Source organism: Python bivittatus, unplaced genomic scaffold (genome assembly GCF_059951505.1).
Source record: "Python bivittatus isolate LINGU-HERP-01145 unplaced genomic scaffold, Pbiv_v1 ctg000340_np1212, whole genome shotgun sequence".
Taxonomy (NCBI): domain Eukaryota; kingdom Metazoa; phylum Chordata; class Lepidosauria; order Squamata; family Pythonidae; genus Python; species Python bivittatus.
In genome coordinates this window covers 12690560-12717592 of record NW_028277056.1, presented here as the reverse complement: position 1 = coordinate 12717592, position 27033 = coordinate 12690560, and the positions used below count along the sequence as shown (strand labels likewise).

The 27033-nt window shown below is 40.4% G+C and overlaps 2 protein-coding genes across 5 annotated transcripts in view; one reads left to right on the top strand and one right to left on the bottom strand.

Moving 5' to 3' along the window:
- Nucleotides 1-4984: 4984 nt before the first annotated feature.
- On the top strand, nucleotides 4985-18778 carry CWC15 (CWC15 spliceosome associated protein). Its single transcript, XM_007436737.4, has 7 exons — nucleotides 4985-5141; nucleotides 7402-7578; nucleotides 9489-9601; nucleotides 10954-11042; nucleotides 12676-12786; nucleotides 17217-17335; nucleotides 18341-18778. Exons 2-7 carry the CDS (start codon nucleotides 7448-7450, stop codon nucleotides 18468-18470), a joined length of 693 nt encoding a protein of 230 aa, XP_007436799.1. The 5' UTR covers nucleotides 4985-5141; nucleotides 7402-7447; the 3' UTR covers nucleotides 18471-18778.
- The window catches only part of AMOTL1 (angiomotin like 1), an 83723-nt gene continuing 75310 nt past the window's right edge, over nucleotides 18621-27033 (bottom strand). For 3 of the 4 annotated variants that reach the window (XM_088140590.1, XM_088140591.1, XM_088140592.1), the window contains one exon: nucleotides 18621-26867. In XM_088140590.1, the coding sequence (XP_087996716.1) occupies nucleotides 26758-26867 (110 nt within the window). In that variant the 3' untranslated portion in view covers nucleotides 18621-26757. The remainder of the gene's footprint in view (nucleotides 26868-27033) is intronic. The other variant, XR_015796084.1, reaches the window with a different exon arrangement.

Sequence of the window (27033 nt, the reverse complement as noted above, 5' to 3'; positions counted from 1 at the left end):
AATGCAAGGACTGTTCATAAAGTTTCTTTTTCATTACTGTTGTTACTGTAAACAGTTGCTAAATGAGGCAGTCGCTAAACGAGAACTACCTGTAATATTCATTTTTGCAATATATAACTTTCCCCATAAAATCAGTGGGATTTTTAACCATGTATTTCTATCAATTGTGATTTGAGATGTTTTAAAAATATCTCTTTACAGCCACAAATGAGGAAACTTTACTTGGCATAATAACTATTCTCAGATATTGAAAAGAATCCAAGCAATAACCAGAATCCCAAAATACTAAAAATTTCCATAGAAACAACAGAACCTATAGGAAGTATATAAGAGGATGTTAATATGCTGACTATGATAATATGTCTACAATTTAAAATCTGAACTAGCTCCAAGAAGCAGTGGGAAAATACTGGCAACTTACAAATTAAATTCTCTATAATTCAGTGAATGATGCAGAACAATTGTAGTATCTATATGTATCTTAAGCTTACCTGAAATTCTCTAGGGACCCCTTGTGGCTTAATTCCAGAAAACAATCATATGAGAAGACACATTTAATTTTTTATTTTCAACTAGCTGTTGAATAGCACCATGGAAGCAAAATTCAAGTTATACACTAACAAATCAGACTGTTAACATTCATTAAAGAAAGGGAGGTGGCATTAGAACATCCATTTCACAAAGACACTTGGCCTTGGTTGATATCCTCCCAAACGGAGTCTGTTAAATGTCTTCTTGCTTCCACATGATATGCTAAGGAAAACATCTTCACAAGGTAACTTCCAAAAATATACATAAGTGCCAGGTATGAAATTTTTTTTAAAAAACCATCCATGAACTTTCAAACAGATCCTCAATCTTATAACAGTCTATTTTTAAAAAACAACAGATTCAGAATGACTGGATTGATATATTACACTAAGCAAACATGCGTTTTACTTGGTTTTGGATTAACATTTTCTGTGAATCCAGCCAATTGTATTTGTGCTTAGTAAATCATTGCTAAATAAACTATGTTTTAACAAAAGATGATATACTATCATTCTTACTTAAACTTAGGCTTCTATTGTGAATTATACTGTCAATTTTATTTTCTCATTTTTACCTCTCAATCTGATATTGCGGCCAAGGCATCTCTTTTCCTGTGTTGTGTTAAGTTTATTCTGCGGTCAGTATATATCTTAGTAAATTGTTATATTTTTGTTTATGTTTTCTGGAATTAAGCTTAATAGAAATATCTGCAATTTCAATTCAAATTGTATTTTTAATTTTTTTGTGTATTTCTTTCCAATACTTTTGAATTTTGTTGCATGACCAGCACATGTGATAAAACATTCCTTCTTTGTTTCCACATTTGTTGTTGGAACATTTCCAACATTTGGTGTCATATGCTTTATTTGTCTTGGCCATTGTAGATGGAGTTATATACCATCTGTAGATCTTTTTCCATTAAATTGTACCATCTTATTGATTTTTTCCCCCACAGTTCTTTCCATTGATCCACCATAATTACTTCTCTTGAAATTTGCATCCATTTTATCATACAGTTTTTAATTAGTTATGTCTCTGTGACATATTTCAGCAACAGTTTATAAAGGCCATTTAGTCCAGCCCCATGCTTACTGCAAGATCTGCTAAAGCATTTTGAACAGACGGCTCTCCAGCCACTGCTGAAAGACCTCTAGTGAACAGGAACATATCACTTCATGGCACAACCAGTTCTACTGCTTGAGGGGTCTTATCATCAGAGACTTCCTTCTAAAATCAAACCTGCATTAACTTCTCTCTAATTTCAACCCACTTGTCCTGGTCCTGCCCTTTGGGGCAACAGACTACAAGTGCACTCTTTCTCCATATCACAACCCTTTAGATATCTGAAGACTGCTATATCATCTCTCCCTCAATCTTTTCTTCTGTTGGCTAAACATACCCAGTTCCTCACAGGACTTGGTTTCCAGACCTTTCTCCATCTTGGTAGCCCTCCTCTGAACTTGTTCTAGTTCATCAATGTCACTTTTGAACTATGGTGCCCAGAACTGGACATATATTCCAAGTGAGACCTGATCAAGGCAGGCTGGGACAATAACTTCTTGTGATCTGGACTCTGCTCGTGTTTAGGCACCCCAAATTAGCATTTGCCTTCTTAGCAGTTACATCGCTCTGTAGCTGATGATCAATTTGTGATCTAGTAGAATACTCCGATCATTTTTACATATACTACAGCCAAGCCAGAGTCTTCCCCGTGCTCTGCCTCCACAAATACAGGACTTTACATTTCTCCCTGTTAAATTCATCTAGTTTCTGTCAGCCCACTGTTCAAGCTTGTCTAATTCTATTTGAATCCTCTCTTTCTCTTCTAAGAGCTCACCCTCAGTCCCTTCATCTAGGTTGTTAATAACACAGCACAGGACTAAAACACACCTCTGTGGCACTCCACTTGCTGTTACTCCATGTGGAGCCATTTATACATTTATGCACCCTTGATACATAATTACAGTCAGCCAGTTATGCATCTATCTAACAATTGTATCATCTAGACCAGTGTTTCTCAACCTTGGGAACTTTAAGATGTGTGGATTTCAACTCCCAGAATTCCTCAGCCAGCCATGCTGGCTGGGGAATTCTGGGAGTTGAAGTCCATACATCTTAAAGTTCCCAAGGTTGAGAAACACTAATCTAGACCATATTTTACCATTTTATTAATGAGAATATCATGAGTAACTTTGTAGGACACTTTGCTGAGGTCAAGATTTTGACAACAACATTCCCCCCATCAATTAAGCTATTAGGTCTATAGTTCCTATTTCTTCCCTTTGTTGAAAATAGAGACCACATTTGCTCTTCTCCAGTTTTCTGGGACCTCACCAAGCCAGCAAACAAATCAAGGTTTAAATTAATCAAACAGCATGTGATGCAAAAGCAGTTACTGGATCTTTAATTGACCATGTTAACCATGTTGGATCAATCCAGCCAATTAGATTAGGTTATGTGCCATCAGGTTGGGGTCCTCCGTTAGCAACCACATAGATTTTCTCCACAACAGTCTGCCCCTAACGTGGTCTTTCAGGTCTCCCAACAGCGCACTCATCACCACTGTAACTGAGTCTATCCACCTTGCTGCTGGTCATCCTCTTCTCTTTCCTTCCACCTTTCCCAGTATTATGGACTTCTCCAGGGCGCTGAGTCTTTGCATAATGTGTCTGAAGTAGGATAATTTGAGCCTAATCATTTGTGTCTCGAATGAGAACTCTGGGTTGATTTACAGGTACTCCTCAGGTTACAATGGCAATTGGGACCAGGATTGCCATCACTAAGCGATGTGGTCATAAAGCACAATGTCATGTGACCACATCATTTATGGCAATCCAGCAATCCCAGTTGCTGTTGTAACCCCAAGATGCGCAGATTGTTAAGCGGGAAGTGGCGGGAGTCCCAGGTAAGGAGAACGGGGGTGCTTCAGGGAGTGAGGGAGGCCAGGGGAGGGCCTGGGAGGGCCGGTGCAGGTCGTACACAGGTGGGGGGGTGCTGCAGGCAGGAGAAAAAGTGGAAGCAACTTAATGGAGCAACTTGTGATCTTCTCTGCAGGCTTCCCCTTTGACTTTGCTTGTGGGAAACCGGCATTTGAGAGACGCAAATGGTGATCATGTCACTGTGGCTCCCAGTGGTATTGTAATCGCAAGCCGGGCACTCAAGCGCCAGATCACAATCACGGGACCACAGGGTTCCTGAGATGGCCAGAAGTTCAAGGACTGGTTGTATGTCCATTTTTTTCAGCACCGACGTAACTTTGAATGGTCGCTGAACGAATGGTCGTTAAGTTGAAGATTACCTGTATTTGATGATCCATTGATTTGCTTTCTTGGCTATCCACAGTATTCTCAGGAGTCTTCTCCAACACCAAAGTTCAAAAGCATCAATACTCTTCCTGTTCTGCTTCTTCAATGTCCAACTTTTGCTTCCATAGAGTGTCACAGGAAACACCACTGCCTGCACTGTTATAATCTTCCAGCCAGCTAGTTTGATTCAAAAAATCAGTTAATAAAACCATGGCTGAATGTGACATGCACATTCAGTCTAAGGTGCTTGAAGTTCTTCTTTAAGGACCATGGGAATTGTTTGCCACTCCCCCAACTTTTGCCTTCTAGATTAAAAAACATAATCGCTTTCAGGTTGAGCACAACTCCTGGTGACTTAAAGAAGATATCTGTGTAGTTCTCTCAGCATCAACATGGAAGTAATTTCCCGTTGTCCTTTTCCAAGATGTTTTTGTGACTTTCTCCCTAGCTGGTATATCTAGGCTTTCCTTGTGGTCTCTCATCCAAGAACCAACCAGATCCATCCTTGCTTAGCTTTTCAATTCATTCCTCCCTATAGGGCCCTCCACATACATATGAACTACCTATCCCACAGTTCAGGCTGGACACTCTGGAAACTGGAATTACAGCAAGACCACCCCTATGATTATGAGCACTCTATGGAGGCACAAAGACCCACCAGGATCTTCCAGACCCCGCCCCCTTCCCACCATTTGCTCAATTTAGTTCAATGTCAGCCATGCGCCCAGTTCTTTTCAGAGAAAGTATTAGGAACAAAGGCAAGAATTACTTGCACTCCCTACACTTCCGGTTGGGAATTGACCATTAGGAATAGGAGGCTGAAGGAAAATGGACGGGAAATGCTCCGCCAGTCGGGAGTAGGAGGGATTATTACACCTTCCTGAATTTGAATTCGACCCCTTTTCGATGTGGGATGGGGGTCCCACATTTTGCTTTCCCATTGAAATTAAACCAGAAGTAGTATGTTGGGTTTGCTCCTTCTTTAACTCTTCGTTAAATACGATTGTGCTTCCACTTCCGGTCTAAAACTGAATTGCTGTACCTTTCTCTTTGCAATGGGGCCGAGAGGATTCGGCTGAGAGCGGCGCAGTTCTGTCCCGCCCCCGGGAAGCCAAACGACCAATCCTGAACATACTTCAGCGGAAGCTTAGGGAATGCGCTGCTCTAGCTTCTTTCTAATCTATAAATTCTCCCTTCTCCGCCGTCGAGTTGCGTCTCTATGGTTTTGTGCGCGGTGGATGCTGGTCTGCAGGGGGAATAATGGCGCGGCTGGCCTAGCCGTGCGGCGGTAACCGCGCGCAGTAGGTAAGTGAATCGAGCTGTGCGGTAGCTCTCGTGTGTGCTTCTCAGGGCACGGAGGGTGCCCCATTTAAGCCAGTCACTACAGTAGGTAGAATTCATTACAATATAATTCTTGTGACAGGGATTTTTTACGTGTTGTAGCGCTTTCAAGCAATCATAGGTTTGCATGCATAATCTAGTCAGACTTCATACGACAGTCCTGTAAGGTAGGACAGCAGCAGTATTTCTCCCGCCTCTTTCTTGCAAAAGGAGGAGGGGTTGAGCGAGGGGCAAGTCTAGTATTACTCAAAATGCTCTTTCTCATTCTCTCCAAGTAACAGTACATCCGGAGTAACAGTATTGACCTGCCTCACAGGGCCTGTCTAGGTGTCAATCTCTAGCCAACCTTGGCTGAACTTGGAAAGCTGAACAGGGTTGGGGCTGGCTAGTACTTGGATGAGAGACCACCAGGAAATCCCAGGGCTGGAAGATAGACTGGGAATTTAAAAAAACAAATCACAGAAGGCAGCATTGGCAAACCATTGATATACTGTTGCCTAGGAAATTACAAGGATCTTTCCGAGAAGTTATTGAGATTCAAGGTGGTCTTTTTAGAGACTTTGCATTTGGAATGATTTTCTGAATTAGTCCAGTCACATGGATTTGAACTCAGCTTGAAAAGGCTTTGCCTTACAGGATTATCATAGAGGTGAGATTAGAACAGTGTTTTCTCCTCCTGGGCCGCTTCCAGATGTGTGGACTTCAGCCCCCACAATTCCTTAGCTGGTATGGTCATTGCTGAGAATTCTGGGAGTTGAAGTCCACCTCTCTGGAAAGTTGGGAAACGCTGGATTAGAATAAGGGACTTTCTCTCTTGGAGGCTGTTTTGTGATTATGCTTGCACCCCAGTTTGCATGATGCATGAGAATGTGGTCTTTAAAATAGTGCTGGACAGGTTCATATTGTGGCTTTAATAGTTGTAAGATAAACTCAATTATTTGAAATCAATGGTGTCTAATTAAGATGCCTGCATGTATCCTTGTACCTGATACAAGGAGCTAATTGTAGTCTAACTTGCTTAAAATAATATAAATGTTACAATCAATGTCATGTTTTCTTAACATAGAGGCAAAGATGGATTATATTGTGTTTTGTAACCTTCTAAAAATAGATCTATAACTTGATAACGGAAGCTTGCTATTCAGTTATTTGTTGCCTCGATGATCAGAAGGGTAGGGAAATGCTTAAATGAATGGTAGGTAAGTATTGAATGAAGTCTTTTCATATTGCACGTGGGTATGGACTATGGAGGACTGAATGGCATCAAGAAAACCTGAACATAATCATTTTCTTTACATACAGATATGTGAAAATACTTACCTTGTATTTTAAAAAAAATAAACTAGTGGTAATGCCTCATTGCTAGTTTATTGCTAAAATATGTTTTTCTTAAAGGAAATTGTTTCACTAGAGCAGTGTATGTCTAACTGCGCTAACTATGGAACAAAATAAAAACCTCTGATAGCAAATAGTTGTTTATATTGGTGTATGTGTTTTAAGTATGCACTATTTCATAAGATGCAAAAAGCAAAGGAAAGTTATTAAGAGATTTATATGCAGATTTACATTGTAGCCAGTGAATTCTCAAATGTAGTTTTTAGCATAACTTTATTACATTTAATTCTCACCTACCCTCCATAGACCCAAGGTAATGTAGATGGGATTTTCTTTAATTTTATTCTAGTAACTATCCTGAATGGCTCATGAGAAAAAGTAATAAGCTCAAGGCTATCAGGGAAATGGTATAGAAAGAACAAAAACTAAATGAACCAAATGCATTTGCAATTTTGATAGAGGTCTTGATGTAAGAATAAAAAAGGTGTTCTTATTTATCATTCTTTACAGTCATTTTTAGGAAATCCCCAAAGCAGAGTTCAAAAAAATAGAAGTATATTCCATATTTAAAAAAGTTCTGGGCTCTGTTTCTGCCCACATTTTCCCATTTTCATCCCTGGAAATTAGAAGGAATGCTGTATATTCTATTTCATGTTTTTAAAATGTAGGTATATCATTAAAGGCTTTTGGGATGCAGCAGTTGAATGAAGATACACATCTACTTAAACTGCCATTCTGTTTTTGCTTCATTAGCACCAGACTTCTTTAATCCAGTACAGCTTACTAAGAAATAAAGATAGATAACATTGGACTGCAATTGTAACACAGACTGGCTGTTTTCTTGAATAAGTGGTATTGACCAAGCTTTGTTTTTGTCTTACTACTGTAGGTTTTAACCTACATCCATGGTGTATGTTTGATTCTGTGCTTTTAAGATGACTACTGCTGCTCGACCAACCTTTGAACCTGCAAGAGGCGGAAGAGGGAAAGGAGAAGGTGACTTAAGTCAACTCTCCAAGCAGTACTCTAGCAGAGATCTTCCTTCTCATACAAAAATCAAATATAGGTAAAGGCCAAGTTGTTTTTCTTGTGGGAATTGATTCTGGCAGGGGTTTTTATTTTGCCTGAAGAAGGAATGCCTGCCATTTGTTTTCTTTCTGGCATCTAACATGTCATCTATGTAGCATAGTCATTATTTAACGGAACACCTGACGCAGCTGGAGATTTATGAATTTGTAATCTCCATTGGGTCACAGCCAGTGGCAGCTTATGTCTTCATGTAATTGATTATGTGCCATCCAGTCAATCTGGACTCTTAGTGACCACATAGTCCACAAAACAGGGACAACATTTGCTCTTCTCCAGTTTTTTGGGACCTCACCAGTAAATCAGTAAACCAATCAACCCTAACCAAGGTTTAAATTAATGTGATGCAAAAACAGTCACTGGATTCAACATGTTAACCTGTGGTATCAATCCAGCCAACCAGATTGATTGATTATGTGCCATCAGGTTGGTGTCACCTGTTAGCAACCACATAGATAGATTTTCTCCATGATGATCTGTCCTTAGTCTGGTCCTTCATGTCTTCCAGTGGTGCACCATTGCCACTGCATCTGGGCCCACCCACTTTGCTGCTGGTCATCATGTTCTTCATGTAATTTTGAGGAGTAAAATTCAACTTAGAGAGACTTTAGTCCAATTGCAGTCTCAATTGGACTTAACACCAGGCTCCCTTTTTCTCTTAAAGTGTTCAAGGATCACACAGAAGTATCTTGAGGAAGTTTTGGCTAACAAACTGTTGGGATCCTTCTGTTCTTTGTGTGCCTTACCATGTCATAACACCTGTAAGTTAACAGCATTTCAAACTAAATTAAAATGGTGAGGTAGTAGTTACTGCTGAGGTCATATAATTTTGTTGTTTTGATAGAGTGGCAGTCAGGAAAGGATGAAAAAATAATTACTTGCCTATCCCACCCAGGAGTTGTCTGATGATTCTTCCTTTAAAGTATTACATAACTTGGCTTCTGAGGGACAGCTGAAAGATTGCCCTTCCTACATAGCGATATTCATCTTAAGATCAGTCTCAGAAACTCTTTTGCTAGGTCTCCCAACTGTTTGAAATAAGAACAACATTAACCAAGAACTTTTTCTTCTTTGGCATCCTAACTCTGAAAGACACTTTGTGGAGATCATTGCCTAACCCAGATTTGGGGCCTCTGCAACCTTTTCACAGCTTGGGCTTTTTAGATTATTAAGCCTATTTTTAAAAATGCTGGCCCCTCTGTGTTGTATGGGTTTATAATTCTTTGAGTTTCAGTACTGAAAAACAGGTTAAATATATATTATACCAAATAAATGACATTTAGCTGACATAAGGAAATAAAAAAGGTTTGAAATGAGAATTTCTCATTCATTATGTACAAAACAACATGGTCCATTCCTACAACATTCTGTTTTTCTTCTGGATTATTTATTTATTTTTGGCATTTATATGCCGCTCTATTTCAACCCACTCTGAGAAGTGTACAACATGAACAGAAAAATTAAAACAGCCAAGAAAAAGCTGACTGGCAACCAGTGCAATTCCTAGAGTAGTGGTATTACCTGGGCAAATTTAGATGTGTTATCTGGCAGCTGTGTGCTGAATCAGTTGACGTTTCCAAATGGACTGCAGTGTGCCCCATTTAGACCACATTGCAACAGTGAATATGAGGAATCAGCTGATCCAGGCATTCTGGGAGTGATTTGTCCATTTCAGAGATTTATCTTCTAAAGCAGGAAGTGGCTCATGGCATTCCAGACACGTTCTGGCCACAAAAGGAAACTTCTGGAAGACGGCCTTATAGAAACTTATTCAGAATGTTTAGGCAACTTTCTAAAAACAGATCATGCTTCTTATTTTATGTTCTTGTCTGTTGTGCGACAGCAGCTTTGTTTTCTTGATCCACCTTCTTGATGTGCTGCTTCTTTCAGGCAAGCCACTCAGGATGCCCCTGAAGAGGTGCGCAACCGCGATTTCAGGAGAGAACTGGAGGAGAGGGAGAGAGTTGCAGTGAGAGAGAAGAACCGAGACAGACCAGCGCGAGGTTTGTGCCATCATCATAGCAAAGGAGTTGTGTGGGGTTGATCAGCCTGTGGTTTGGGGAGATACCCGTGGATCAAGTGCAGGCCCAGGAAATTCAAAAAGTGTTCACTAAAATAAAATTTAAAAGTATTCCATGGGGTGTATTCCACTTCCATAAGTGACATCATTGCTAAGTGTAAAATCATGACTGCTACTGTGCTTATGATTTTACTCCAGCTTTCCTTTTTCCCCACACCCCTGCCCTTTGGAATGCTCACCCCGGTGCTAGGATAATTAGCAAGAAGGGAATTAATGTTTGTATTTACATTCATAAGAAAGGGATTACAAGAGAGTAAGCAGGCACACAATGGAGAATACACATTGAAAAGAATGCATAGGTGCCAGCTGTTTGCCTAGCTCCCTCCCAGCTCTGAGCCCTGAGACTCTTAGGAGGCAAATAAAAACCAAAAGTGATTAAAGTCTTGTCAGTTACAGGCAACAGCTTAATTAGCTGGCTAATTATGGTCACAGAGCTGAGCTTGTTAACTTGCAGTTAGCACATTTTGGGGAAGTGCTGAGTTACAGAGAAAAGCAGCTTGTTTAGGCAATCTCTCCACTCTGCAAGGGGGGAAAGAAAAAGGTGGGTCAGGCACAGGACAACACGGACTGACTGACTGTAATGGTGAACATGTGCCTGAGAGAGAGATGCTGTACAGGTCATAAATGCGGGCATTGGTCACAAAGTTACACTTTCATCACTGTCGTAACTTTGAACAGTTGCTGCCTGAGGCAGTCGTTAAGCGCGGTCTATCCGCTTTGTAAATATGTTACTGAGAATATGTGAACAAAAAGGAGGGATATAAATTGAGCAAATAATAAGTGAATAAAGATAGTAGAAGGGAATGTGTTGGCAGTGAATGCTGGGGGCGGGGAGGTTGTCCTAAAGCAATAGCAAAAGGAGGTGGTAGTATTAAAGGACCTTTTCAATATTTGGGAATGGTCTTCAAAGGCAAAATCACTTAATATAAGACCTGCTCTGGGAAATCCAACAACTTGTCATTAGAGATAGAAGGATATAGAAATAATTTTTGCCTTTAGTCTAAGGATTGTTTACAGACTTACAAGCAAAAGACACTGAGAGCTGGAAGAGACCTGGCTCCTTCCCTCTACCTTTTTTTTTTCTTTTCCATTTAGTGAGCCAGTAATACAACTCTATTAGAATTTAGATTTACCAAAATATTGGTGTGAAGTGGTAACATTTTTTTTTACCGTCAGCTTTCTTATAAGCACAGCTTTATTCATTTTCTGTGATAGTCACTTTTCTTTCATGGCTGTTGCTTATAAGTTTTTTGTTGGGCTATGTTTCCTTCCCAGAGCACACAACTTCCTCTTCAGTCTCAAAGAAGCCTCGACTAGATCAAATCCCTGCAGCTAACCTGGATGCAGATGACCCTTTGACTGATGTATGTATTTTGGAGAATTTGGGAACTCGGTAGCTCTCTGATCCCCGGTCCGTCTTGATCTACTCATGGTCCATCTTCTGTGGCTGTTAGTGCAGTCCAGATCTCAGATAAGGGTTTCGATCATCACTTCTGTCCTGATCAGTTTTTAACTCAAGATGGAATCTGCTGCGTACACAGCATCTGCTCTGCCACTAAATTGTGAGAAAGGAAGGGGTGGACTCAGTGGGCCACGTATAGTCTGTAGAATTGATTGTGAGGCACAGCTCTTTCTCTGAGATCAGAATAAGTGATCATAAACATTGCCACTGTAGTTTGTAAAACGAGATGCTCTTTCCTAAAACTGGATTAATATAGAAGAATATGACATACGCGCTTCCTGATATTAGAAGGCAAATTTTTGAATGGTTGGAACAGGAATCTTTACAGGAGTTGTAAAATGTAGAGATCTTCCTTCTTTCTTAAATTCTGGGAATCTTGGACATCCATTAGGGTTGGGTTGCCAAACTTTTTTGGCTGATAAGTGCATTTGCAATTTTGAGAATATATTACAGGTGTTCTCCCAAAACAGCTGCACTGGGGGTGTGGCCAGTCACTAAACATCCATTTACTGGACAGCAAAACAGTTACTCCCCCCACTCCTTATAGCATCCCACAACTCTCTCTATGATCTCAACTTTTGTTTTTTTTATACACATGACAAAGCACTGGGCTGTGGCCGCCATCATTTCTATTTTCTAAAATGTTTTTGAAGTACAGAATATGCATATTTTTAATAAACATTAAAAATGTTTGAAGTTGACACATTGCAACATGCCAACTTCTTTATGTACTTTTTGTTTCAGTTAAAACAATCTAATAAAGTAAAATCAAGTAGAGTATAGATCCTGGCAGGCACCAGGAAGGTGTCGTGCTATGTTAGAGACACATGCTTTAAGATTAAATAATATAATATATGTTGTGTGATACTTGTGATTGGGCCTAAAATGGTTGGTCATGATCGATACAGATATGAATTGAGAATATGGTAACTTAAAAATGGTCTCAAGGTTACATACCATGAACTTTTTGACAAAAATGTGTTTCAGTTGAATGAATTGATGATCAGTTAGGAAGCTTCAGAAATAGAAATCTTTGGAGAGTATGTTTTATGTGATAAAATATCAAAACCATAACGTATGCTAGCTTGGTGGAGTCTTGACTGGAAATCTGGAAATTGCAAATTGAATAAATTGTATGTAAAATGTACACATTTTTCATAGGTACGTGTTCATCTCATTAGTTGCTTCATAAATGCATTTTGTATATGTTTTGCTATATAGGAAACAGGAATTAAAGATTTCATGCTAGTACTAGGGCAATGTGCACTTCAGAAATAAATTGGAGAAGATGCTTCAGAGCACAAGTGGAGCACCTGTCTGGAAGTTTTTAAAGCGGCTGCATCTTTCATGCAGCTGCTTTCTGCGACTGCCACGTGATCCCGGGATGCAGCGGGGTTAATCTGAACAGTGGCAGACAGGTGCTGTGTTTGTGCCTCTCTGCAGTCCAGAGCTCCTTTTTTGGAATGGGATCTGAAGCATTGCATGCTCCTCTTGGGTATAAAATGAACAGTCTGCTGATTTTGCTCCATTTGTAGGAGGATGATGAGGATGAAGACTACGATGAAGAGAGTGATGATGATACAGCTGCTCTGTTAGCTGAGCTAGAGAAGATAAAAAAGGAACGAGCTGAAGAGCAAGCCCGGAAGGTAAATCCATCATTTAAGTTTACTGAATAAATTACAAAATGAAGATAGGTAGTTGGTCTGTATCTTTTAGGATTATCATTTCTTATTGAGAGTGATTCTTTTCTGTTTGGGGAGAAATTCTTCCCTACCTCTGCTTCCCCAACCCCTTTTGATTAACTATAGTTGGGAACATATGAATTTGATTAATAAATAAATACAATAAACATTTAGGATCTGCCAGAGGGAAAACGTATGGAGATATGATGAATACTCCAGCCACCTTCTACTCTGATTTTCTCTCAAAAAATCTTTTTTGCCCCAACTGCTGTAAATGCTTATAGAAATAAAATCTAGCCAGGGCATATTCTGTAGGTGTGAAACTTGCTGGGAGAGATTAAGGTCTACTTCACTGATAAAATCAGTTTGGTCAAAGGACTAGAGAGCTGACAGTCAACAAGGAGCAGACCATATGGGCCTGTGATGTAAGTAAGCAGTTATAATCTTTTCTTGGTAATCCAGAGATACCCACAGTTGAGTCTTGTCCACCATATCGAAGCAAACTGTTCGTCATTGTATATAAGCTAGGGATGTGCAAAATTTTTCTAATTCAGCATGATTTGAATTTGAAACATTTTGCCCTTCCCAGATACAAATATTACTTCTAGAAACAGCCATTTAATACCACTAGAGGGCGCTAGAAGCTGTTGAATGTAAAGTTTCCAGTCAGGCACCTTCCAGATGGACTGAATTGCAGTTTCTATCATGTCCAGCCAGCATGGTCAAAGAATAGTGGGAGTTGTACTCTGATGGCATCAGAAGGCACCATGGTGGGGAAGGCTGGCCTAAAGCTTGCTTGGAGTCAGGGATGTGCAAAACTACTTAGTCCAAGAACAGATCACTTGATATTCCCAGGAATGTTCCATTTTTCTTCCAGAATTCACCAATTGGCTGCTTTGTGGTGGTATATTCTGGGTGTGGTCTGGACCCTAAACTGAAATCTTTTTCAGAACATCACAAAGCACTTCCTGTTCCACAAGAAACACTTCCAGAAGAAGCCAATCTGCCCCAGAATAGACGGGAATGCTCCTTCTAGGGGAAAAAGTAAACATTCCAGGGATCACCAGAGCATCCCATTGCTAGATCACTGAATGTTGTACATAATCTCATTACTAGGGCTGTGCAATGCTTCAGATTCAATTCTAAAAAGGTACTTCTTAGCATTTGGGGGCACATATATGACACCTGTCGGTAACTCTTTAAAGCAGCTGCATCTTTTTATCTTGGATCACATTGCTTCCTGAGGAAAGCTTTGTGATTCTGGAGAGAATCAAAGAATTGCTAGTAGGACTTACATTTCTGGTCCACTGTGCATCAGAGCACCTTTTTTGGAATCAAATATATAGCATTACACAGCCTCAATTATTACCGTTTGCTGTGCCTCTTTGGTTACCCCTTTGAACATATAAAACTACTTATCCTGCATTGGATCACTGGTTTACCAAGTACAGTAATCTGTGCTCTGACTGGCAGTTGTTCTCTAAGCTATCGAGCAACAGTCTTCCCACCCACCTCCCCTGCACGATCTTGCAGCCCAAAATTCTTTGTGTGGCTTGTTTAACCCGGTAGCAAAGCCACGTGATCTCCAGCTACAGCTCTTCTGGAATGTTGTGCTTGTCTTGAATCCTGTTTATGAGTGTGCCCTACGTCTAGGGCAAGTAATGTGCCTGTCTGGGAAATGATGGAGATGAATACTTGTAGTTCAGGCATATAACTGCATGTGTTAACATGACATGCATGTAGAAATTGAGGCTGCCTTTCAGGCAGAAGTTTCACAGAGGCTCAGAAAGCAATGTGAGACAAAATGATACTAAGCAACAGTTAAGGGTCAAACCTAAGTTAAATGACATTAGTTTGTTTGCTTCTGCTGGAAGTTGTTAGTGAGATAATATTTATGGAATGGATCAAATAGAATAGTTCCAGTTTTTTACATTTACATACATTTATTTGCAACTGTAGGTTTTAGCAAAATTGAATAGTTCCAGTTAGATGAAGTATAACATAGGAATAAGATTAAACCCTGTAATTACTATATACAAGAAATTGATTACTTAATTGAAGAATACATACAGTTCTGTTTAAGTTGTTATCAGGTTTTTGTCATGCCAAGGATTCTTACGGGTCTCTTCTCACAATCTTGTGGAGCTGTAAGTGAGAAAAACTTGAGTGGGAAGTCTGGATCTCCCACATCCTAAATATTACTACATTTTTTAACTAGTGTGTTGGGCTTTTTATCTTGTTGTAACATTTATGCTTATTTGATCTGCTTCCAATCCCCAGATTGCATTTGATTCCTGGATTATACAAGTAGTATAATCTTTTACCACCTGGCCCAGACTAAATCACTGGTGTTCACTCTCCAATTTCATCCAAAGGATAAGCAGTCAAGCCATTTTTTGTTCCAAGCAGACAAAGGTTAAAAGTTGAATCTGTCACTCAGAAGCTGAAGTTTCAAATTCCCTGCTTTGATTCCCTGTGCAATTTTTGTTGTATGTGTGCTGAAAATGAGCATCATTTAGCTCTGCTTTGCTGTGAGAGACACTCTTGGGTGGTTTAAAATACGGGCGATGATGTTTTCATTATGCTATGCATATTTAGGATTTATCAGTAGCAATGTAGTTAGTTCTTGAAAAATAATTCCACTCCATTCTGCACTGGACAGGCCTCATTGCAAGTACTCTGGGCAGCACATTTTAGGAAGGATTCTGACACACTGGAACAGGTTCAGAGAAGGACAAGAAGGATGATCAGGAGATTAGAAACTAAGTCCTGTGAAGAGAGATTGAATGAGCTGGCAATGTTGAGCCTTGAGAAGAGATAAGAGTGGGGATATGACAGCAGTCTTCAGTACTTAAAAGGCTGTCATGTAGGGGAAGGCCAAGAAGTATTCTGTATCATCCTAGAATGCAGGACAGGGAGTGATGGTTTTAAGTTACAGCAAAGTGAATCCAGTTGGATATTAGGAAAAAGGTTTTATCTCTAGGAAGATGATGGGCTCCTCTTAGCTGGATGTACAGTATTTAATAAAGGCTGTCCGAGGATGCTCTAGTTTGGATTCTCACACTTAGTAGTTAGTCTTAATAGCCTCTTCCAACTCCATATATCTATGGTTTTGTGCCTAACTGGGTTGCATAAACTAGGTCACTGAACAGCTTCTTCTGTTTGCTTTATTTTGGGTTAGCGTCTAGGGTTCATGTCTAGTGTTAAGACTGGGCTATTTGTGGGACTCCTGTCTCTGATCGGCTTGGCTCATCCCTGCAGGGCAGGCATGCTTCAGGTTCTTTCCATAAAACTGTGTCATCTAGGAGGATCTGGAGGCACAATCTTTCTGTCACAGCACCTGCCCTTTGGGACTACATTCCCTCCCCAGGATTTGGATGGCCCTGGCCTTGTTGGCCTTCTGCAAGGCCTTGAAAACTTATTTTATTCCCCAGGCAAGAATGTTGAAGGAGCATATCCTGGGATGACTTGGAAATTGGAATATGCTGTGGCTTGGCCTCAATTTTGCTGCATTGTGGTGTTGTCTGTTTTGTTACTGTTTTTTCCGTTTTTATATTTTTAACTATATGTAAGCTGCCCAAGTCACTCTTTATAGGTTGGCCAACCATATAAATCACTGAATAAATAAATAGACTTCCATCTAGAAGTAGTACCCAGAAAATTTGGTTCTGCAACTTAACACGTATTCAAACAATTTAGGCCATTAATCATCTTTGCTATTTTCTGCTTAGATGGAGTGAAGGCAAACAAATTACCCTATTTTCCTTCCAGAGAGGAGTAGAGGATGTGGTGAAGCTAGACCCTGTTTTTGCTAACTCTGGGCATGAGCAGAGATGAGTTCCTACACCAAAGGCTTCCACAAATGTGCTTATTGTAGCTACTGCGAGCAGTCACACTTCCACCCAACAGAGAGGGAAGTTCTTGAGTGCTGGTCCCTCTGTGACTTTGGGTAGCATCCATCAGGGCATACCCCTCCTGTAGCCATCTGTTGTGTAAGCAAGATTAGAGAGAGGCACCCAAAGGTTCCTGGAGCAATTTAAGGCATGACGCTGGGATTTTATTTTTATAAGTCCTTCTTTGAACTTCTCAGTGGGGGAGTACAGGAACTTCAGCCTGAAGGTGAACGCTTCATTCCTTGGACTCATTGCTGCCTACCCTGAATACACGAAGCCAAAACCTCAGAACAGTCTCTGGCTGCAGTCCAGTATTTGGCATATGCTTATTTCAGAAATGGAAACCTGGTACTACAAAAATAAAAAAGAAACCTTGAATACACTACAAAAGGAGGCTAGGAAGTGTTTGTGGCTAAGCCTCTAGCTGCTTCTACAGTGATCCGAAAAGGAAACAGCCCACTTTCACAGATGTGTGGAGCCAACCTTTTCTTCTCTTGGCAGGAACAAGAACAGAAAGCTGAAGAGGAGAGGATACGGATGGAAAACATCCTTAGTGGTAACCCTCTGCTGAACCTTACAGGACCAGTACAGCCTCAGGCAAATTTTAAAGTGAAGCGAAGGTATGGAGATGTAACAGTATATTTAATGGATCCGCAGCTCTTTCCACTAGCCTGTATGGATTCGCAATTGCAGAAAAGTTGAATTGGATTTTAATTGAATTGTTTAAAGAGATGTGACTTAAAATCATAAAGTGGGGAGCAGGCATTTAAGGCCTTCAAGTCTTTGGTCTCTGATACATGTATTAAAACACAGTTGGCTTCCTGTACTACAAATTCAAGTTCCTCTTGTTTATTTCCCTATACTCTGAGCATTAGTGTATTTACAAGAGAGGCCATGAACAGGGGTGTGCAAAACTGAGCATTTGGAAAATTTACCTTTAGAAACTGCTGAACCACCATGGAATGAGACAATCCAGAGGTAGGTTCTTCATGGAGGGGTTAGAATAGAACATTCCAGAACTCTCTGGAATTCCTCAGTAAGTTTTGCACATCCCTAGCTATGACCTTGATGAGCCAAAGTGTTATATTTTTCCTTTTATTGTTTTAAAAGCCCTAGTTACTTCTACAGTCTAAGATCCTTACTTTAGGGTTTTATTTCCAACCCTCACAGGATCCAGTATTGCCCCTTTAATTGATTTAATCCAGTGGCTTTGTTTCTACCAAATCTGTAGGATTGACAGAGTTTCCCCAGACTTAGACTCTGAGGGATTTCTAAAAGGTAGAAGTCTAAAACTAGAGAAAAATCACTGAAATGTAGGAAGGAGTCATGACACGTTTTAGTCACTCTGCTGCTCCTTCTCTCTGGGAAAAAACCCCAAGTACTTCAAGGGTTTCTTAGCCAAGATGAGCTTACTCAGGATGGTCAGTCCTTAGCCTGGCCATGGTCCCAATCATTTGCCAATGACCACTGCTTCTCTCTCTCAATTCAGCCAACACATTTTAACATAGACAGTACCTGGCTCAGTGCTTAACATTCCAGAAGGGAAAATATGCCGGAACATGATAGTGTGGACTAAGGTCTCTGGCAGAACCTCTGAGATGTAGATTGTTCCTTTCCTCTTTTAGATGGGATGATGATGTCGTCTTCAAGAACTGTGCGAAAGGCGTAGATGAGATGAAAAAAGACAAACGATTTGTCAATGACACGCTGCGATCTGAATTTCACAAAAAGTTTATGGAAAAATACATCAAGTAGGATCTCTTTCTTGAATGGGCTGTGTTGATAAGTTGTGTGGTGCAAGTCATTTGCCTTCCTTCATAAAAATGCTGGCTCAGATGGAAATCTGCCAGCAGTGAACAGGTATCCACCATGGTCATAGGTATCTTTTTAACTTAATCTCTCGTCTGGCATATTTTGCATGTTTTGTTGTTTTAACTGCCCCCCCCCCCGCCCGCCATTTCCTGCAGATGTTGGTTTCCTTATTGCTATGAATTTATGTTCATAGAAAAATCATTCTGTAAATGTTTTGAAAATGGTTTCCAATAAATCCTTCACTCACTCATGAGGCCATTTCTTTATTAAACCTACATTAGCTCCTTATCCTGTTCTGCAGAAGTTTGTACTCTCTCCTTCCTCAAATGGGAAAGTTTGGATATGTTTTTAGCCTCAGCACTATCAGTGATCTTTCTGTCTTCTGTGACATGAAACATGCTTCATTAATTCTGGCTGGTGTGCCAGCTGCAAACCCTTCATGGACAAGCAGGTTGCTCCTGAGCACTAGCAACCTCTAGTTTAGAATTTGGCACTGCTTCACCAAACCCCACCATGAGGAAGGTGGGGTGGATGGGTTAGGGGTTGAAAGAAGGAAAACAACAATGCTGGGTGGATCATACCATATTCTGAGAGTAGGAACCTAGCAACAAGTCTCATTTTGTTGCTTTTCCTGATATGCCCTTGGGGGAGGGAGGGCAGACAAGGTGGTTTTCACCTGTGCTTCTGAATAGAGCTATGAACATGGGGAACTTCTTGGGTCAGTGTCATGTCATAAAGCACTGGAGATGGGTCTGCCTTTTTAATCCAGTTTAGAATAGTTCTAACTAGAGATAGGGGGACTCAGGTTTAAGTATCTCAGTTTTATTCCCCACCCTGATGTGATGGGCTGCGAGCAGAGCCTTGAGGAAGAGGAGGAAGAGCCAAAGCAAGGGTGACAGTCAGATAGGAAAAATCTGAACCCGAAACAGGAATGGAATTTGAGAAAGCGTCTTAGATTCGGTCCTCCCTACTTCTCTTTAGGATGAAAGCAGGGAGGCAGGAAGCCACATTCAGACTTGCAAGATTCTGTTACTGTAACCCTATAATAAAAGTAGTTTTAGTATTCATGACTTTGGTGTTCAAGTCTGGTCTACCTTGAAGGGCTGACACCTCCCCCACAACAAGATTTCAACAAGATGTTATTTCAGGCTGATTTCACTCATAGTATTGTCTCCATGTACAACTCCTCTAAAGAGGGAGGGATGATTAAAAACTGTGGAGTCCTTGGTGCTCTCTGAGCTTGGTAGTTTGCTTGCAGACATTTCATTACCCGACTAGGTAACATTATCAGTGCACCAGGTTCTCTTCCACTTAAAAACTAACCAGTGGCATAATAATCATGGTTACTCTGAATATAAAGGTACATATATTAACTTACTCTGGATGGTAACTTACATGCATGTGAGTTACCCAGCCAGGGCCCAGTGTGACTCTAGGCATCATCCTTAGTGATCATGAGGCTCTCTGATGTATTGTTTTTTAATTAAAAATATTTATTTTGACTTAGGTTTCACCTCTCACCTACTCTTCTGAAACTAGCACTGCTGTTAAAATAACAATTTCAAACATTAAACTAACATTACCTAGCATACTGCAAAGCATCAGACAAATCATATATTATGGCTAACCTGGTTAGTCCGTGGATGGAAGATCACCAGGACATCACAGAGCTGTGGATCAGTTTGGGAAATTTGAAAAAAAACCCTGAAAAACAGTGATAACTCTCCTTTATTTTGTGGTCCCCCCCCAAAAAAAACCTCTACTCAGGCATTTTCATGACATCAGCAGGAATCAAGCTTGAGTCAAAGGAACCTTTTACCTTTCGTGACCCATGACCGGATGGTGGCTTATTTTGTTGCAATCTGTTGGGAGAGGATGTGACTAACCTCATGTATTGAAACACAATTCAAGCAATGGAGACCATTTTACTAAAGTTCATTGAGCGCAATGGCAATTTTTTCAATGAAAAGCTGCTTGCATAGATTCAGAGCAAAGAAGAGGGCTTTGTGACCGCTCTGTCACATTTCAGTTAATAAGTTAATAGGTTAATAAGTTCCTTTAAACCATGAGAAAAATGGGCCTGTCTTGGGAGTGTAGTACTTCTGTTTGTCATGGAGCTGCTGTTTGGGAATTCCAGAACAAATGCATTTTCTCAAAGCAGTTACTAAAAAATGGTTGTCTATCTCTGTTGGGAATGGAGTCCTCCACTTTCTCATGGCCATTTGGCTCTGGGTAGTAATTCCCAGAGAGACCTTTGTTATCACAAAGACAGCGAAACTGACATTCCTTTACAACTGCAGAAAACGGCTTCTCCTGGCAGTTTCTCATATTTTTTTAAGCTGAAGAAGCAGATGTGGTAGGTGGTGCTCTAGTTAAAAATCTTCAGTGCTCAAGGATAACATCCAAAGGCCACAAGTACTTCCCTCTGCCATCTCTGACTTGAAATATGTGTATGTGCACATCTTAATTTTAAAAGATAAAAAGAAGCTGACATACTGCAAAGTGTTGGCTTTTAGCAACGCATTTGCAGCAATGTCTTTGGGCTCCACAAAGATCTCACAGGGATGGTAGAAGGTGTCTTGCAGAGCAAGCTTACCGGTGTTGGTGTTGGGTTATGTCCACCATGACAACTGTTTTGTCCATAGGCAAGTCTTCCATGGCAGCCTCGACATGTTCTCAAAATTCCATTTGTGCCCATCTAGAAAGGTGGTCTACTCTTGGTTCATGTTCCATTAAGGCCACAATATAGTAGAAATTATGAGAAAGCAAGATGTGTGTCTTTCCAAGTGCTTTCGGTCAGCCAGCACAAAACTTCTCCAGCTTGCTCTCCTCATCTGCTGTGTGGCAAACAGAATGTCAGGACCAAAAAACATCTTATTGTTTTGCCCTTCTGTTTTGAAGAAAGGAATCAGAATTAATCATAGAGTTTACAGAAGGAAGCACTGAGGGTGCAGTTTTTTCAGGACCTGAAATTTAGAGCCTTGCAGCTAAGGAGGTTTCTCAAATGGCCACTTTGAAAGTACAACTGGAAAAAATCTGTCAATTTAGGTTTTTCCCAGATTCTCTGTTTTGTGCACCTGGCTTATTTGGTATTCTGTTTTTGTGACTATGTCAAGTTCAGTTTGTTTAAAAGAATTTTCTCAAGTTCAACAAAGTAAAACATGCATGGGCACATTTTGGTGCACATTTCTCCAAATGTGATTTTGTTTGCCATTTTGTCTAAAATGCACAAGTCTCGCAAATAACTTTCTGTAGTTATAAATTCTGTAGTTATATAAACCTATATAAATTGTTTTCCTGATGATGTACCCTTTTGAACAAACTTTACAGTAACCTGCATTGCAGAAATCAGAGATGGTTATATTTTGGCTTATGCATTGTTCTGAAAAAGCAAAATTAGTTAGGCTTGAATTCACATGCAAACTACATGAATTTCTCTCCTATTCCTATCAAAGTAATGGGGGGGGGCACAGCTTGCCATATCAACCTCCTTGTTTTATAAACATTTCAGAAATGGGGCAGCTGGGTGAACATGTAGTTACAGAGGTTTGGATTTTTTTAATGTTTCATAATATTCACAAATAAAATTGAACTAATTTCCAAATAACATCTGCAGACTTTTAAAAGGCCTTTAAGAATTATAAATCTGATCCAAACGGGATTGAAACCTGAGGATCCCTGGCAGTGGTAAGTGACATCACTTGCACCATGACATCATCTTGTAAATTACACAGATTACACAATTTGCATCACTTGTGCAAAAATATGACACGTGGGATATGGCGAGAGATAAGGGCTGGGGAGAAGCAACTGCTTTTCAGGTAAAGAGAATTAGATTGAGGATCAAAAGATGAATTTAAGCAAGCAACATCTGGCATTTCTATTCAGCTAAAGTAATTAGCTGATCAGAGGATGGAACTGGGACTTACTCAAGTTTGTTCCAAACACATGGTTCCCACTAGAGACCCATCAAATGCAGCTGATTTGGAGCCCAAACAAATATTAACTTCCCCTGAGAGTCAGTTACATGTGCACACCCATTCATAAACATATACATGCACTCTCACACTTAAAGATTTAATCCTAAACTCATACTGGTGTTTGTATGGAAGAGTGTGGGAAAGTGTGACTGATAAAATGGCCAGCTGTCGTACTTTACAAAGGGCAGTTCTCTTTTTGACAGTTCTCTCTTTGACATGTTTCAAGAAATCTCTATTTAAGGCTGCCTGTACAAATCAAGCTTTAAGCCGCAGAACTATAACGTGATGGTCTTCTATTGATGAGAGAGCGAGCCCGGGGCTAACGTAAGCTCTTTTATTATTGCTGATTTAATTGCTATGAGCAAACATATATACATATACATGTACTGAGACTAAGTACAGCTCTGCAAACCATTCTTAGTCACAATAGAAGAGAATATCTGTAGCTCAGGGTTGAACTGTGAAGTCCTCGGTGCTCTCTGAGCTTGGTTGTTTGCTTGCAGACGTTTTATTACCCAACTAGGTAACATCAAAGAGGAGAGTGCGAAAGCTGGCTTGAAACTCAACATTAAAAAAACTAAGATCATGGCATCTGGACCCATCAATTCTGGCAAATAGAAGGGGTAGAAATGGAAGCAGTAACAGACTTCATTTATTTGGGCTCCAAGATCACCGCAGACGGAGACTGCAGCCATGAAATTAAAAGACGCTTGCTCCTTGGGAGGAAAGCTATGGCAAACCTAGATAGCATATTAAAAAGCAGAGACGTCACCTTGCCGACAAAGATCCGCATAGTCAAAGCTATGGTTTTTCCAGTAGTAATGTATGGCTGTGAGAGCTGGACCATAAAAGCTGAGCGCCGAAGAATTGATGCCTTTGAACTGTGGTGCTGGAGAAGACTCTTAAGAGTCCCCTGGACTGCTAGGAGGTCAAACCAGTCAATCTTAAAGGAAATCAACCCTGATTGCTCATTGGAAGGACTGATAATGAAGCTCAAGCTCAGATACTTTGGTCACCTAATGCGAAGAGAGATCTCTTTGGAGAAGACCCTGATGCTGGGAAAGATTGAAGGCAAAAGGAGAAGAGGACGGCAGAGGATGAGATGGTTAGATAGCATCACTGAAGCAATGACCATGAAACTGAGCAAACTCAGGGAGGCAGTGAAGGACGGGAAGACCTGGCGCAATATGGTTCATGGGGTCACAAAGAGTCGGACACGACTTAACGACTGAACAACAACAAGGTAACATCATGAACTTATGTCTACAAGCAAACAAACAAGCTCAGAGAGGCTGAGGACTCCACATTCTTAGTTCTCTTCCCAATTATGAATTGTTGAGCAGAGAGATGGTTCATTAACAAAATAACTCCCTGATCTGTTCCACCCACAAAGTCAGGGTTGATTTCACACAACTTAAACTTAGATAGTTCATGGTTGGGTAGTCTGTAGTTCAGCAAGTTGTGGCAATCTGTCTATTGTCACAAAAGGTCATCTGTAGTGAACCCATTACATTAAAGCCCAATATGGTTTGAGCATAGCACATTATATCAATACAACTATAATATGCTAACCAATATTGAGGGTTTAGCATGCTTTGGGACATGATGCTTCCACAAGCACTATGTTGCCAATCTTTGTGTTATGGAGTGGTCCTCAAAATTTACTAGGATGATACAGTAGTTTGCATAAAGGAAATAATTTGGAAACTGCAGTTGTATACATTTATTATATACAATATTAAGGCACAAATTTAAGCAGCAGAGAACAGGAGAAAATTCTTTGGCTGGCCAGAGTCACCCATATTTGCTATGGAAGATGAGACACTATGTGTATATACAAACACATTCAAGCTGTACAATGCTCTGCAGTAGCCAATCTGCACAACAGAAACACAGCAGGGGAAAAATGACATTATCTTACAATCCATTTGCCTGGAATATAACTACATAATGCTATAAATGTCAGGCAGGATAACACTGCAGCACATACTGTAGATCAGGTACTGGGCAGGCTAGAAAACAGGTTTACAAGTATAGCAATCACTATACAAATGCAATACTATATATAAATTGTGCTCTAATAGGATGAACTGGAATGGAGGTGAACTTCCATCAGCTTGAGGACTACACCAGGCTGGTTGAGGAAAAAGTGGGCAGGGACCATCCCTATATTGGGAGGGTAGTTAAGGGCTGAAATGAGTTGCTTAGATATTTGCAACTTGCCCTTAAAATCTTGCCAACCTGCTCTCCTAATGCAAAAAAGACCCCAAAGTTTTGGCCCCGCCTACTTTGCTTAGGCTTTGGGGCCTCCAGGGCCACACTTTTTTGCACCCTGATCTAGAGTAACGTATTAGTTTTGCATGCAACCAGATTAACAAGAATTTAATGTCCTGATCCTTTTGATTTGGGAAAGACGCCTGTAGTTTGCACACAAAAGAATGGTAACAATTCGCCCTTTGTATGCAAGTGAAATCTTGGATGTAAATGTACTGTTGGAAAGTTATAAATAGAGGGTCTGGTCTTTAATGAAATGTCGCAAGATATGTATGTCTAAATGTGCATACATATAAATATATAAAGAAGCCAGCTTTAGGCTAATTCCCCTCTAAATTTCCATGTTTTGCACCTTGGAAACAACACTGAGTAAGCAATGCTACATATAGTCTTGGTTCACATCTCTGCTTTACAGCCCATGGAGAGAAATTTGAGTAAGACCACAGACAGTCAGAATTTGAGAACAGCTATTTATGCTTTGGATATAACATAACTTGGTCTTGTATTTTCAGCTTTTTGCCATGGAGAACAAGGAATTCCCTGTCCTGGATAAATGTGTCTCTAATAAAAGGCAATAAAACTGTCTCCTTGTCTATAGAGGAAGAGGAGGAGGAGGAGAAAGGGATTTGCATGATACCTTCCTGTCTACAGATACTCTTGGAAGTAGCAGCTACTATAAGCCTTGGGAGACTTTTTTCCACATCATATCTGATGGAGGGGCAAATTATGAGTCAGAGCAAAACCAGAACCCTGTTACGTGGAATAAAGACTCTTACCAATGTACACAGGCATACTTTTCTTCAGAAAGAATACAACGTAACAGGCACTAAACTACAGAACAATGGAGAATACAAAAACATTGCACGTTTGCCCCATGTGGAAGGGACCATCTTATGAACTACTTCCTACGTTACATTAGGACTCTTTCTTTCAATAACCCAGCTTACAGCAGAAGACTCAAAGACAGCTTACCTAGCAGCAGGTGTGCTTATCCATAAATAGATCTACTTGCAAGTAAGCAGAGGCTAATCCAAAGATGTGCTATCTTCACACATGACTTTTCAGATGCAAAACATTTTGCCAGAGACTGGTCTCTGTGGGAAACCTTGCTGGTGGTGCATCCTTGCTATGAATCGAGGGAAGAAATCCTTTAAAATGCTTCTGAGATTATAAACTGTGGGCCTCAATGAGCCAGGGGTCTGACACAGCCACCATAAATTAAACTTTAAGGAGCTGAAGACATTTTGGTTGATTTGTTCATTAATTGCTTAGTTTCATAATGCAAGATGACCTTGTGGAATAAGATCAGGAAGTCATGGCTGTCATAGATTGAGCACCTGGATGTTAACTCATTTTTCTCTGTTGTCAACAGCACTCAGGGACCTGCTGTACACAGAGACAGCTACAGAAATCATGGAAAGAATTTACAATTAACCTGTCTAAACCTTGTTCTACCAGAGATGTACGTTGGCATATTTGACATACTGTAGAAGCAAACCTGGATAGTGGGGGAATCAAAAAGGAGAAGCAGGAAGAAGGCAGTATCTAAAACAATGGTATCTGGAAGTCCTGCTCCCTCACCCAGGACCTGCAAATTCAAAATTTTTCATGCAGGCAACATAGCACTCAATGATGTTACTACCTAGATGGTTGCAGAACAGTTCTTGGCATATCAAACACATCCTCCAATAGAAAATGTCCTCTGATTGCTATGACTTCTTGCCATCTTTTTTTCCCCAAATCCACAGCATGGTTGACTGTACATGGCAGACATGCCAAATGTTCCATCTCTGACATCTAAGTCCCCTGCTCTCTGTCAAAAGTCAGATGCACCTGGAGTTTTCTTCTAGGTTCGAACTTCCTTGGTCCAATTTGTGCTGCCCTCCAGAGTTTTTAATTCAAGCACAGCAGTGATAGCAGCACTCGCTCCAGGGGCTATGTGTGCTTCTGCCCAAAGCAGCAAGAGCTCCATGGCTTCAAATAAGGACTTCCATCATGTCTGGATCTGGAAATTCAGGCTTGTGAAGCAGATTGCTAACTCTGCTTTTGCTGCTGTCCAGGAGCTTCCCATAGCTGGAAGAGTTCTCTAGGGAGAAAAATGTAGAGAATGAGTCAAGTCTTAGGGCCAAATTGCATGTTTCGTGTAGAAGCCAATCTACACAAGTGACTTTTTCCTCCCTGTGTGGGACATCTGTCTCACATACAATTCACATGACACCCTCTCCAGGCTGTCATTGCACTGGATGTTTGTT